Consider the following 14,183-nt stretch of genomic DNA (forward strand, 5'->3'; position numbering starts at 1 on the left):
GCAGATGCATTAATCATCTCAGATATTCTCGGTGCTGTCAGAAGTGGGTGGTTTTCCCTCATGGCCAAGGGATATGTGACTGCAGAAAATATGTAATATTATATAGTATATACTGAGACATTCTTCTTTCTGGGTCCTTTCGGTATGAGAAATGAAGCTCCGCACTGGGACTGAGTCTCATCTCCATTACCATGTTATCTTTTTATGTGGAGCCCCTCGCGTCTTATAGATTTTGCATTAGGATTTAACAGAGCTACACGAGCAAGATTTGCATGAACATCTACATTACAGTCATTATAACTCAAAAAGCTCAGTGTTCAGTGTAAATACAGCAGATTTCCTTGTAGCTCGCTAATGTTACTGTAACTGTATATAAGCAAAAGTACTGTACACATAATACAACACATACTGTAAAGGATTTGTTTTTTACCAAAGTTAAGCCTGGCATCAAATAGCTTACAATATACCATACAATCATAAATCCAACAAACAATACCGGAAACATTCCTACAATAAAATATCAATTTGATTAAAAATTAATATTTTTGGACCATATTCTTTACACTTACACTTTTTTCTATTGGAAAAATTCATCAAATAATGGATGATTAACATATTTCGTTTTACATTTACTATTTAATCTTCTATTTTACCACCTTGCTGGACATGATATGTACCTTGTGTCAGTGTAGCTCCTGTATAAAGTAGATTGTATTTCATGAAATCATTTCTTAATGCGACATAGGGTCCAACTACTTTTATAACCATTACATTTCATTGGTTATTTGGTAGATTAACCAATTAATCTACCTGCTATTTCCTGGTTTTAATGAATTGTTCAGTCTATTTAATGCAGTGGTGGAAAGTAACGAAGTACGTTTACTCAAGTATTGTACTTAAGTACTTTTTTGACATATTTGTACTTTACTTAATTATTTCCATTCCATGCTGCTTTATACTTCTACCCTGCTACATTTCTGAGGCACATATTGTACTCTTGCGCCAGAGTGTTGAACCTGTGCCATGCGGAGACTGGAAAACAGTTGCGTTTAACTGCAGCAGTCGGCTCTCTTGAGGTCAATACAAACATTAGCTTGTACTGCCTGTAGAGATAAATACAGCACTGAAGGCACTAAATACTGATGTTCAATGATGCTCTGAAACGGAAGTGGTTTTCCTCAGCGCCTGACGACGTGCTTCACTGTGATTAAAGGAACATTCGGATATTTTTTTTCGCACCTATACCTGAATGAGCTGTTTTTGATAGTTGAATGTTTGGTTAGCTAGCTAGCAAACTACATATTCCTCTGTAGTAATGACCAGGGTTGATCATATTAGGCCTTATTTGAGATGTAGTCAGTTACTGAATACAAATGACTTGACCATTTTTAAGTAGTAAGTAGTGGTAGGTAGTCGTTTTTGTAGTTAGCAATATAATCCATTGGATTATCCAAAAACGATGTTAACATCTGAATGCATCAGGACTGCTTTAAAATGAAAATATTGCATCTTATTAAAAAGATTGAATGCAGCCCAAAAAAAAATCACAAAAAAGTTGAATGCAAATAAGAGGCATTTTGCATATTTAACAGATATAACAACTTATGATTGAAACTACGGGACTTTGTTTTTCAAGGTGTTAAACTTTCAGAGGCAGATGTGTTTTTACTTTCAGGACACTTATCTTTTCTTGGGGGTCAATAGATATCTGTTCATACTGGAGTAACACAGAAAAAAAACACCTTTGATGTGAGCCTGACCTGAATTGGCTTGGTCTGACTTTTCTTCTTTTGTTCATGGTGACACTGCCTGTACCACTTAATCGTGTGGTTGTTACTTCCACACAGTAAAATGAAGAAAGCATGTGATTTTGACAGATATATTCCTTTTTTTTCTCATTTAAATTCCTTTCAATGCCCTCTTTTACTTTCGTACAAGTCTACATTCAACCTTACAAAGTGGAAGTGTGAAGGTAGACGATGTACGTTGTAGAAACAGAGTTATGTTATCTCTCTTTTAGTTAATTAAAGCTGTTATTTATGTCACATCCTGAATATGTGTTTCAGGCTCCGGCAGATTCCAAACTGTCATTTTTCACACAGTCTTTCAAGCAGATGACATGTCCTGATGAAACTACCTTTCTTACCCTCTTCATCCATAATGCAAACAGCTAATCCATGGTCTTTCTTGTTTCTGTTTTGTTTCTTTGCAGTTAGGGGAGGAAACCTTCAACCGTGCCAAGTTGTTGAACGTTGGCTACACAGAGGCTATGAAGGATGGGGAGTACGACTGCTTCATCTTCAGCGACGTGGACCTGATCCCGATGGACGACCGCAACCTTTACCACTGCTACGACCAGCCCAGGCACTTCGCCATCGCCATGGACAAGTTCGGCTTCAGGTGAGGGGACGGTTTCAGCTTGGCGTGCGTTCTTAGTGCGGACCAGGGAGCGTTAGATTAATTTAAAGTTACTTTGTTGATCACAAATTGGGGAAATTGTTTGTTCACAGCAGCATGAAAACAAGGCATTGCACGTAAATTAAAGAATAAAACAGTAAATATATACATTTTGACTTTAGATAATATTCATAGACAGTAAATATCCACATATCAACACATATATCTATATCTATAGAGTATCTCTATGGAATACACAATATAAAAATACATGGTGTCCAACCTTCTACGCAACCTATTTACTTGCTATTTACCGAAACAAGACATGACACTCAGGAGCATTTCAGTTCAGCCTATTTAATGGAATATACGGTACGGTATTTGTTAGTCTTAAAAAAAACATCAAGTAAAAAGTCCCACACACATGCAGCTAATAAACACGCACTACAGAGAATTGTAATGCTATTGTTGCAGATGGGTTCTGCATGTGTTACCTATATAAGCTTGCACTTCTTTTTGAATATAAATATGTTTAATATTGAAATGCAGTTGTCTGTGTTTAACAAAAACAATTAGAGGTGGCATACAGCCTTATATTTCACAGGCAATAGACAGAGCAGTATTTAATTTGACTAAATCTCATTATACTTTGAAATCCTTTTCTGAAGCCCAAATTAGCATGAAAATGCCTCCTGGTTCACTGCTGCCAATTTTATCTCGTCATACTTCTGTAGTTCTAACAAGAGCCAATAATACGAAGTGTATCTAACAAGTCTAGACTACAGTTTGTGCAAAGACCCTTATTAGTGTTGAAAACTGTGTTCCAAATAATAGAGCTGCTAAACCAACCTGTTGCTGAGCGAACTACTGCAGCCAGAATCCATTATCTGTGTGTTTTCCATATTTTATACCAGCAAGGCCCTGATCTTGTTTTATTGTGCCATCATTTATGAGAAATTCACAGACGAGAATCAGAAAACGTTATTGTAAGAACACGGAATAAGAAATAATGTTTTAATGAGGGAACACCGTGTTCACTAGATTTACTCTGATAGTGGGAGACATGTGACGCAGTGGATAGAGCCTTGGTGTTGGGATCAGGGGGTCACAGGTTCAAACCCCACTGCAGTCAGCATGTCGTTGTGTCCCTGGGCAAGACATTTCACCCCAAATTGCTCCTGTGGGGATTGCCCACAGTATTGAGTATGTAAGTTGCTTTGGATAAAAGCGTCTAACAAGTGACATGTAATGTAGTGTTTTTAAAGTCTGATATGGTATGTGAAATATTTGTACCTGTTCTTTTGGAAAAGACGCATTTTCAGTGATCTTATTTAATGTAATACACACAGTAAAAGGATAATACGCACATTAGAGTATAGACTATTAATTTATTGACAAAATAACTTTTTTCTAATCCATCAAGTAGTAGCTTAAAATGTTATCCAAGCGTCTCAGTTATTTTGATTTGACTGCTTTTCTTTGACTTAAGTGATCCCAAATGAAATACTGTGTTTGTTTCAAGGTATTGGTCATCCCCTTTAAGAATTTGTGTGTTCATTTTCACCATGTTCTGATACTGTGAAGGCCAAACAACGAATAAATAAGTCTGAACGAAAAACAGCAATAGAAAATGAATTAATATAACTGGATTGCTAGTTGCATCCTAAATGACAACAAACCATCTATAGCAGATTGATCTTGTTGCATGAATGGTAATACGTAGAAGGTCAAGAGTTTCCCCATGAGAGAGCATTTTTAAAGGATGTTTTTTTATCAAATTGCAGTGTAAGCACAAGAGCTTCAAAGTCTACTGCATCCTCACAGCACTGCATTTTAGCATCCTGTTTTAGTTGTGTTATTCTTTTTGCTTAATAACAACACACCTGCCCTCAATTATCTAAAAGCAGCAGAAGTGTTGATTAAGTGCCTAACATGGCTAATGAATGTGACCCATCCACTCCAAAAGCTGTCACCCACCAGAGTTATCCTGCTGAAAACTCCTCAGGAGCTGCTGATGAAGTACTCAATAAGCTAATGCTATCTGGCAACCAATATAACACCAGGTGGTAAGCACGGTTATAGCTAACATTAGCAAAGAATCACAAACTGTTAAGAGGTTCCTGTGGAGTTTTTCGACTGCTAAACATTTTATGGAAAATGGAATACAAATAAAACCTTGTGTTTTTAGTGAGCTGAAGGTCACATGGTTGCAAAGAGATCATATTTGGACATTGTTCCAAAGGGCAAAGTGGTCTGAGTCAATCTACCAACTTTATTTTAACATCTAGCTAGCTAGCGAACAATCAACACAAATAAGGTAATTGACGATAACCTTTGGCAAAGATGAAATGTTATATTTTATCTGAGTCATTTCAGGAAGACGACCTTAGCTACTGTCAAATGTAAAAAGCACTATAAGTGTTTTTTAGGCTGAAAATATTGCCAGTGAAAGTCAGGTCACATTAAGTACCGTTCCATTACCTTAGCACCTCAAAACACCTGGCTGCTCTCTCCGGAGAGAGGGTCACCTTGAAGTCCTTTCCACAAAAGCATTTCACAAATTATGCTCTTTAAGGATCTTACACAGTGTGTTATGTTTTATTATCATTATAGTGTACAGAATTCTGTGGATGTTTAAACACTTGTTCCCTGGGTAAGCACATTATGAGTGTGCTACAGGCCATTTGCATATTTACGGAGGGCACATTTATGCTTGGCCGTGACCTTCTTCTGGCAACGTTAGCACTTTGTTCAGTGAATGTGTTAACATGTTTTGGGAAGATTTAAAGAGAGGCAATATGTGAAATATGACATTTGTAACAGGACACATGAAGCTAAGAACAAGATGCTAAAAAAACGTTTCTACCTGTTTAGGTTACAGATTAAAACTTAAATTCAGTGTTTGGTTAGTTTCAAATCTTCCATACAAAATAAAACTGATATAAAACTTGTAAAAAAAAGCTGATGCTGGAAAAACTGTTTAAGTATTCTACTACTACTACTACTGTGTCAAAAACACACACACACACACACACACACACACACACACACACACACACACACACACACACACACACACACACACACACACACACACACACACACACACACACACGCGCACACACACACACACACACACACACACACACACACACACACACACACACACACACACCGCCCTCCCCTTGTTGCTGGGAGGAGTTGTGCAGAAACATATGGTCTCATTACTTTCTTCTTGTCATCTTTCAATAGGGAGCTGTCATACTTTTGATGACACATATTCTCGATTTTATACACACACACACACACACACACACACACACACACACACACACACACACACACACACACACACACACACATATACACACACGCACAAAAGCACACATGAATCAGCCTCTGGTTAGACTTCAGGCGCTGTCATGACACTCGCAGCTGATGTCCGTTCCACTGCACTGGTCTCACGACTTTTGAGGAAAAAATAAAATGCCTGTCTGCCTTTTACACACACACAAACACACACACGTAAGCACGCACACACGTACGCACGCACATACACACACACACACACACACACGCACACACACACACACACACACACACACAAGGCTGCTACACTCTTCCATAATTTATTTGTTCTTTCTGACCTTCTGTCTTCCCTTTTATTTTATGTATCTCTTATTTTCTCATCTTCATTTTTCATTATTGATTCTCTTATAAACACTAATATCATGATTGGACATTTACCAAATTACATGTTGTGCTTTTCTTTTCTTTTTTTTGTAAATGACCAAAGCCGAACTTTGGAAACTTCTATCATCAAAGCTATAAATGTAACTTGGTTTAAAGCCGGCTGTGTTCTAAGCACCAGAGGTCTGCTGTACGTTGATGTGGGGATAATGCGGTCCCTCTTCACACACGGTCATTTCATAATGCGTTGAGCAGATTATATGGATGTGGATTATCCATTTAGTGTAGAAAGGCACCCATACATTATTCACTTTAAAACACATCAAAGACACATGAGGAAGAGATCTGATTGCCACAAGAGGTTATTCAAATGTAAATGGTGGAGTCTTTGAACGCCACATATTAAAACCTGAGATTCATGGATGATTTCAGATTAACATGAATTATGACGCTTTCCCATTTCAGGGTCATTGTTGCTGTTGAGTCCACATTTAGCATAAACACTGTTACTGCAAAGAACCTTTATTTATTAATATGGTAAAAGGAATATTTTAATTGGGTTTTCATTTTACCCTTTGGCAGCCTTAAATATGCTTTCACATAAAGGACTCAAGACATTTATATATTTTTTCTATATAAAGAAATGCATTTATTTTTCTCTCATCAACTTGTTTACACAGACTTGCAGCTGAGCAGAGAGTTGATCTTTCTTCTCTCTGAAGGGTCTTGTTTGATAAGGCCACTTATATGACCTTTCACTACTTCCTTTCATAACTCATCATAACTCCTTTTCTCTCCCTCCTTCAGGCTGCCATACGCCGGCTACTTTGGAGGAGTTTCAGGACTCAGTAAAAAACAGTTTCTGAAGATAAACGGCTTCCCCAACGAGTACTGGGGCTGGGGGGGGGAGGACGACGACATCTACAACAGGTGAGAGTGGAGGCATGAAGCATGAGCTGCTGAATCTGCCACTTGATTTCTTCACTAATACGATTTAGCCTCATTCAACCTAATAGATTCCTTTTTAATTTGCCAAATAGTTCAATAAAAGTTAAACTTCACTAACAGCAAGATGCCATCTGTCTAGGTTATGTTATGACAGGGTGTCCTCGGGGCCTTAAAATGTATTAAAAGTTGATAAATAAATTTAGCGAAAATTAAGGCTATTAAAAAGTATTAAACGGCATTTTACAAATTATTACATTTTGTAGCTTGTTTTCAATAAGTATATAAATTGTCCAAAGAGATTATTCTACAGTTTGCTTGAATGTAGGTGTGTAGTGTGATTCTGTGTAGTTTATTTATGGCATCCCGTTGGATTTGACGGTGAAGGTCCGTTTACGCCGGTTGCTAAACAACATCGTTATGGGGAAATGCAAGTTTTCGTCCATATGGTTGGAAGACAAGGAGGAAGGACAATCAATACTGTATATAGTGAATGTGAGGTAAAGTGTGTCGCCAAGGTAACCGGCTAAAACTCCAAGTGGCGATGAGGTCTTAAAATGTATGGAAAGGGTCTTAAAAAAGGTCTTAAAACTAAAGGTATTACACTTGACTTCAGGATTCCTGCATATACCCTGTATAAGCTCCCTGTCAGACTGTCACACACACTCACACACATGAAAGTGATCTCATATGCACATTATTTCAGCCTCCACTGGCAGCGAAATCAAGCCTCTGGACTGAAGTGACAGGGAAGTTCTTGGTGGAGTGGATGATTTATAGTAATCGTTCACCGAAGGAGAATTATTTGCAAATAAATTAACCTTTTGAATCGCTTCAGTGAGCATGCTGAAGTTCACTAATAATATTACTGTTGAAATGTGCAGAAATCTAATCTGATAGAGGATTTCAGTTTGACAGGATGACGGAAAGGTGACTAAAGACTGCTTAAAAGAACCATTTACATCGCCATTAGTTTAACTTATCGTCTATTCAGACGGTTGTTTGGACTGAAAACGGTTGAATTACCGGTGAACTGATGATCTGACTATTAATCAAATCAAAATACAGAGTCATGCATTTTTGCTTGTCAGTACGGAAGAGAAAAGAATCATGAAAGCTTAATGCGTTCATTGAAATATTAAGCATATGACTAATAATACCAAATAAATTGCACCTTAATCACAGTAAGGCAAGGCAAGTTTATACAGCACCTTTCACCATAAGGACATTTAGAGTGCTTTACAGTAGACGTTTTTCATATTTCCCCAAAACTGCTGTGTTTCACGTGAACTCTGCCAGTCCATTGATGATATATAAATATATATATATATGATATAAATGCCCGCTTCAGATTGCTGAACGACTGAAACATCAACACAAGATTTTCAAAAATTGCAAGCTGTAACGTCAGATTTTCTTCTAGAGAACATTAATTTTAGTCACATAAACAGATACATTTGCATTCAGAGGATCCATCTTGAGTACACTAATTATAAACACTCACACACACTCTCACACAGCAGGACTGTTCTTCACAGACAGAACCCACTCTCCATCTTTATTGTCTCCTTTCTCCACTGTCGTTTTTATTTCTTTATTTTTCTCTCTGTGTCCCGCTGTCACTCTCACACTGTGAAGCTTATCTTTGTCCTCTGTAATAGAATTATAAGAAAACTGAGAAAAGAGCATTTGGAAATTGGTGTTTTTGAGAATGGAGTGTGTCGGTAGACGCGCTTCTCAGAAGATTACAGTTGTTTGTCAGAGTCTGGCAAGATGTGATAAAAGAGGTGTGTGTGTGTGTGTGTGTGTGTGTGTGTGTGTGTGTGTGTGTGTGTGTGTGTGTGTGTGTGTGTGTGTGTGTGTGTGTGTGTGTGTGTGTGTGTGTGTGTGTGTGTGTGTGTGTGTGTGTGTGTGTGTGTGTGTGTGTGTGTGTGTGTGTGTGTGTGTGTGTGTGTGTGTGTGTGTGCAATTACATGCCTAATGATGACAGATAAAGTGAGACCTCTAACTTTTTATTGGATGATAGCTGAAGTAGGTCATCAGATGCCGTAGATTTCCCTTGAGATGTTTTCTGCAATCAAGCTGCGCTATTTAAACTGCTATGAAAAGTGAAGTGACGTGTAGAATTATAATTAAAATTCCAATTTTAAGACATTTACTTTTACAATTCAAATTAACTTGACTTGTTTACCAAAATATATATTGAAAATGTCCCCCTTGGAAAGACAATGGAAACCCCAACGGACAATCCTCCAGTCATTTTCTTTTGAATCAACAAGCAAATATGTCTTTGAAGCTTTTCCTTCTTGTATAGTTGTTTTTTACTGACAGTGGGACCATGTGATATTAAAACTTTTGCTTAACAGTGGAAACTCTGGCTACACGAGGCAGTTACAGGATAATGGCTAATTGAATTTCCTTTCATTTTCCAAGAGTGTGTGGGGTGAGTTGCTTTAATGATGTCAGTGGGGCATCCTGGTGGCGTAAGATTCCATCCATATAACCACTACAGTGTCCCTCTCCTTTATCTTCTCAGCTCTTCGTTAGAAACCAAAAGTCTTTCAACTATGATACTCTTATTTTTCGATTGCGTGTGACTAAAACTTTCCAAATATATAATTATCTCTGATTGTCCATCACAAAAAACATCTCTTATAGTGCTTTGAAATCATAGGGAACAAACACTCAGATGTGTCTAACTCCAGTGGTGCAAAAACTGAAACACACAAAATGTGATATATTGAGTTTTAAGAAGACTGTGAATCTAATGCCAGGTATAATAGAAACAGGATTGACTCCACACTAACAATAAGGTTACCCTCAGTTCTCTCCACTTTCTCTCCTTGTTTTTTATTGCAAACTGAGGTCCTGAAAATCCCTAAGTCAATCTCATAATAAATTAATGGAAAAAAACAACAACATTGGCAGAAACAAGCGCATAAAGCTGAGCATGAAGATTTTTTTTTTTTGCTTTATTCTTAGACTCACACACTCCCCTCCCACCATCCACCCTCGCTTTTCAGGGCTGGCTTGTTTATAAGCCTTTCACAGAGCAATCTGAAGGAAATGCCCTTGAAAACACACTTTGACAAGCTGTTGGAAGAGACATTGTGTGGAAAGGGCTGTGTGTGGATGCAACTGAGGCTACAAGCAAGCTGAAAAGTCTCCTCTCAGACTGCCAGAAGATTGGGATGTGTGGAGACGGGTGGTGATGTCATCAAAATGCCCCAACGGACCTCAGGCTGCTGACCTAACCTGCTACAATCACGTCATAGTTTTAATGTGTCCAATACTACTATCATTAGTGCTAATTAACCAATGCTAGCTTTCCTTCAAGTACTTTCTTTTACATTTCAAGCATAACTTTCTTTTGTTATCTGTCTACAGTTGAAAAGGTTTTAACAATAAGAGCTGTAGTGGCGTGCAAAGGAGAGGACGGAGTCTCCAGCTGAGCGCGCTAACAGGCCGGCTCAGTCTCTCAGGACTCTTTGAAACAACTCAACCAGGGGAAGATACAGGGATAGAGCCTGTGAAATCTGCCCATTTTGTTTTCTCTGGCTTTAAAAGGGAGCAAAGTTCACAGGTTTGAAACATGCAAGCCGTCTGGTGTCTAGTCGTAGAGTTCTTGAACGTGACACCAAATCTCCACCTGCTCTCTCTTTGAAAGCTGCTCCGGAGAAAAAGTCAACTAAATGACCAAATTGATCTTTTACCTTCTTCTTCAGCTTCTCACCCTATTTTCCCTCTAACTGCACATCCCTTTGTATATCTCTTATCTCTTGCTTCACCCCCAGCTATTTCCTTTTTTGCTGGTTTTGATGCCACAGACCATGGCACGGCCACTGCCTGAAATGGCTCCTGCTAGATGAATGCCTTCCCGAGGGAACTTCCTGTCTGTGCTGCTCAGTGTGGCCTAAGCCCGTGGCGAAGAAGACACATGCCACCTACACAATTACGTGTGCCACTTTAACCCACTCCCACCACTGTGTAAAAACGTTGTTGGATATTAAAAAGAGAGAGGAGCAGAAAGGGGAAGGGGTTACTTGCAGCAGTCGCCTTGGGCAGAAACTGTACCTGTCCCAGGGGCTTCCATAGCAGACCAGACTTCAACACAAACACTCCGCACAACGACTGCAAGTGTTTCTGGGAAGCCTTGACAATGCTGTTAGTCAGGATATTTCTGGCTTGACACGTAGAGGATGCTGACTCTTTGATGAGTTAAATCGCATCTTCTGTTGGAGGATGTCTCCACCCTCGGGTCATTTCAGAAAACACTGGAAAGTCTCAAATCCCTTGTTAGATCTTTCTTTCTCCTTTTCTTCTGGATGGCTACGCTTGCCTCGCCATCAATCATATTATATGTTCATATTTCTATGTGTGTGTTTCTCTCTCCAATTCATTTATATATTTGTTTAAAGAGCTCTATTAGGCCCTTTTTAAAGAGGCAAATGCAAGACACGATGGAAAAACTAGGGTGGATCAATATAAGCATTGAGTCACAACTAGGGCTGAACGATTAATCGATTTAAAATCGAAATCGCGATTTGAAATGATGCGATAGTCAAATCGCAAAGCCTGCGATTTTTTTTAACATTTTTTTTTTTTTACAATTTCTTTTTTTTTTCTTCTTGTGTGTCAGTCATCCACACCAATCAGAAGTGCCGTGCTCCACATGTACCAGCCGTTGTTAACCAATCAGAAGTGGCCAATGATAGAAGGTGATAGACAGATTGATCCAATCACCTGCCAAGTATTTTTGAAAGTGCCTGCCCTTTTCCAAATGGCTTCCAATGGAGCTTTCCTAGATGGTTTGGTGAAACAAACCATCTGAGTCATGTTAGTAATGCTCCATCACATGTTTCTATTACAGGGTGAATCTTAAACTGAAGCTTGACTTTAAAGCAACCCAACGAAAGTTTCATGTAAGTTTAGTTCTTTCACTCGTAGCTCGGGTGCTAGAGACAGGAGCATGTTGATACGACCTTCCTAGCCGGAGTTATGGCCGCATTTTACAATAAACTTACGTTGGGTCCAGAGTTCCCGTTAGCCGATAATTACCGGACTATGACCGGTAAAATATGCTGAAGACCGGCAAATCTAAATCTCTCTGGTCAAAGTGTCCGCCTGTCCGGTCAAAAATAATTTCCCCTTAGCGCAATACCGCATCGCAACTTGCGCCACTTATGTGACAGACAAAAGAGTATGTGACAGACAAGAATAGTCAATTCTAATGTCTAACACTTAATTTGGAGAAAGAGATGTCCTGTATGGGTTGATTGTTCGTTGATCTGTTGGTAATGCCTCGGGGTTCCGGTGGGCATGTAAACAAATGCATAATGCTGCGCTATACTTTGCGGCCTCACCCGGTTGCATAGCGGCGCTTATTGTTTAGGTGTCTTTTAATAAGCAGGTAGTCCTATCATTAGCTAGAACTAGCTAGATCTGATCGATATGGACATACACGCGAGTGAAGTCTAATCTGACGGGAGAGAGAGATCAGCTGCTGCTGACGAGTCGACACGCAGCTCTGCATAATCACCTGCAGCGGTGAGCGGAACAACATACACACTTCAGGTTAGAATATCACACATAGCTATTTTTAATTACCTCTCAAACTACCTAAAATAGTTATAGATATGTTTAGTTTTACTGTCGGGTCACTCATTGCTGATCCTTGAGCTGCATGATACTGACGGTCTGTCAGGAGAGGGAGAGAGCGCTCCGTTTATTATTCCCGTGTTATTGTAAGTTACTGTACACTTTTGAATGATGTACATATTTGATATCGAGTCATATCAATTTGTTTTAAAGCTCAATAAATAACAAAGAAGACCTTTGACCGGCACTTTTCAAATTTTGTCCGGAAGATTTCAACTTTAATGGACATGTTGACCGGCGAAAAAATATTATAACGGGAACTCTGGTTGGGTCGCTTAAAAACAAATATCGCAATTCGAATCGCAATCGCAATATTTGTCAGAAAAATCGCAATTAAATTTTTTCCCAAAATCGTGCAGCCCTAGTCACAACTTATATATTTTGAATTAATTGAGGCCAATTGTGTTTTCTAACATTTGGTCACACTACATGTGTTACTGATGAATATCGATACTGAACAAAATCTCTGTGGGATCTATTCCAATGGCTTGTAACCCATCCAATGATCTGAAGTGTTTCCTTTTAATCTATTTCCTCCAGTAGTAGGGACAAGATCTTTTTCGAGTTCAAAACCACTTACATCTATTTCCTCCTCTCATGCTCCCTCTTTGTCGGAATGTATCAGAGGGCACAATAATGAGGGATGCACTAATAGAAACATCAAGTACAGCGAGGCAAGGGGAGGCTTGGAAAGGTGCTCAGGAAGAAAATGAGAAACAAGTGCAGGGAGTGGAGAGGGAGAAAGAAGACAGAGGGAGGGAAAGGGTCAGAGAAATGAAGCATTGAGCTGCAGGTAGGGACCGGAAAAAGCGCCACAGTCAGCAGCTGCTGGGACAAGGAGGCCACATGTTAGGAAGCGCTGCCAGAAACTGACCCAAAGTCATCATATTCAGCTTTTTCTTGCAGAAAATGAAGCCTACAGTACCTGTGAATATTTGTATAATGTGACTGTCAGTGAGTGGAAACTGCTGCAGATTCATATGGATCTTTTAAGGATCTAATTCTTGCTAAAAAAAGAACAACATATTGAATTTTTTTTCCTTGTTCATGTCTCTGAAAAAAAGCAGCTTTTCACATATAATCTTTTATTTCAGTGTAATTGAACAACCCTTTTTTATTAAAAGCATGCATCAGTCTGTGGGTGTTTTTCAATCCCAAGTAAAGCTGCTCCAGAGCCACTATTTCAAGCATACTACGTCATCGAGTGCCGCCGAAGGACTGTTCCAATGTCCAGCATACTTGGAATTCTACCGAGCCCGGCGTACTTCGTAACGAGAAATTTCGAGGCTGCACATGGGTAGACTCCGCAGTCTAACAATCCCCACAATGCTTTGCGCACGGACCAATTTCCCCAAATCTGTGGCGGAAAATGTAAGGCGGGGCCTCTCATATGACGCACACCTGCACACTTGCTCGCCTGTTCCACTCGACATTGAGAAACACCCCGTGTATAGAGAAACAGACGACAGGACATTTGAAAGTGTATTGCTCTG

The 14,183-nt window shown here is 39.2% G+C and overlaps 1 protein-coding gene across 1 annotated transcript in view; it reads left to right on the forward strand.

Moving 5' to 3' along the window:
* b4galt2 (UDP-Gal:betaGlcNAc beta 1,4- galactosyltransferase, polypeptide 2) overlaps nucleotides 1-14,183 on the forward strand; it is a 144,036-nt gene that overhangs the window by 107,423 nt on the left and 22,430 nt on the right. Inside the window, exons 5-6 of the mRNA XM_079651873.1 lie at nucleotides 2,213-2,400; nucleotides 6,895-7,017. Of these exons, the coding sequence (XP_079507999.1) occupies nucleotides 2,213-2,400; nucleotides 6,895-7,017 (311 nt within the window). The remainder of the gene's footprint in view (nucleotides 1-2,212; nucleotides 2,401-6,894; nucleotides 7,018-14,183) is intronic.

This window comes from Notothenia rossii, assembly GCF_949606895.1.
Source record: "Notothenia rossii genome assembly, chromosome: 9".
Classification (NCBI taxonomy): domain Eukaryota; kingdom Metazoa; phylum Chordata; class Actinopteri; order Perciformes; family Nototheniidae; genus Notothenia; species Notothenia rossii.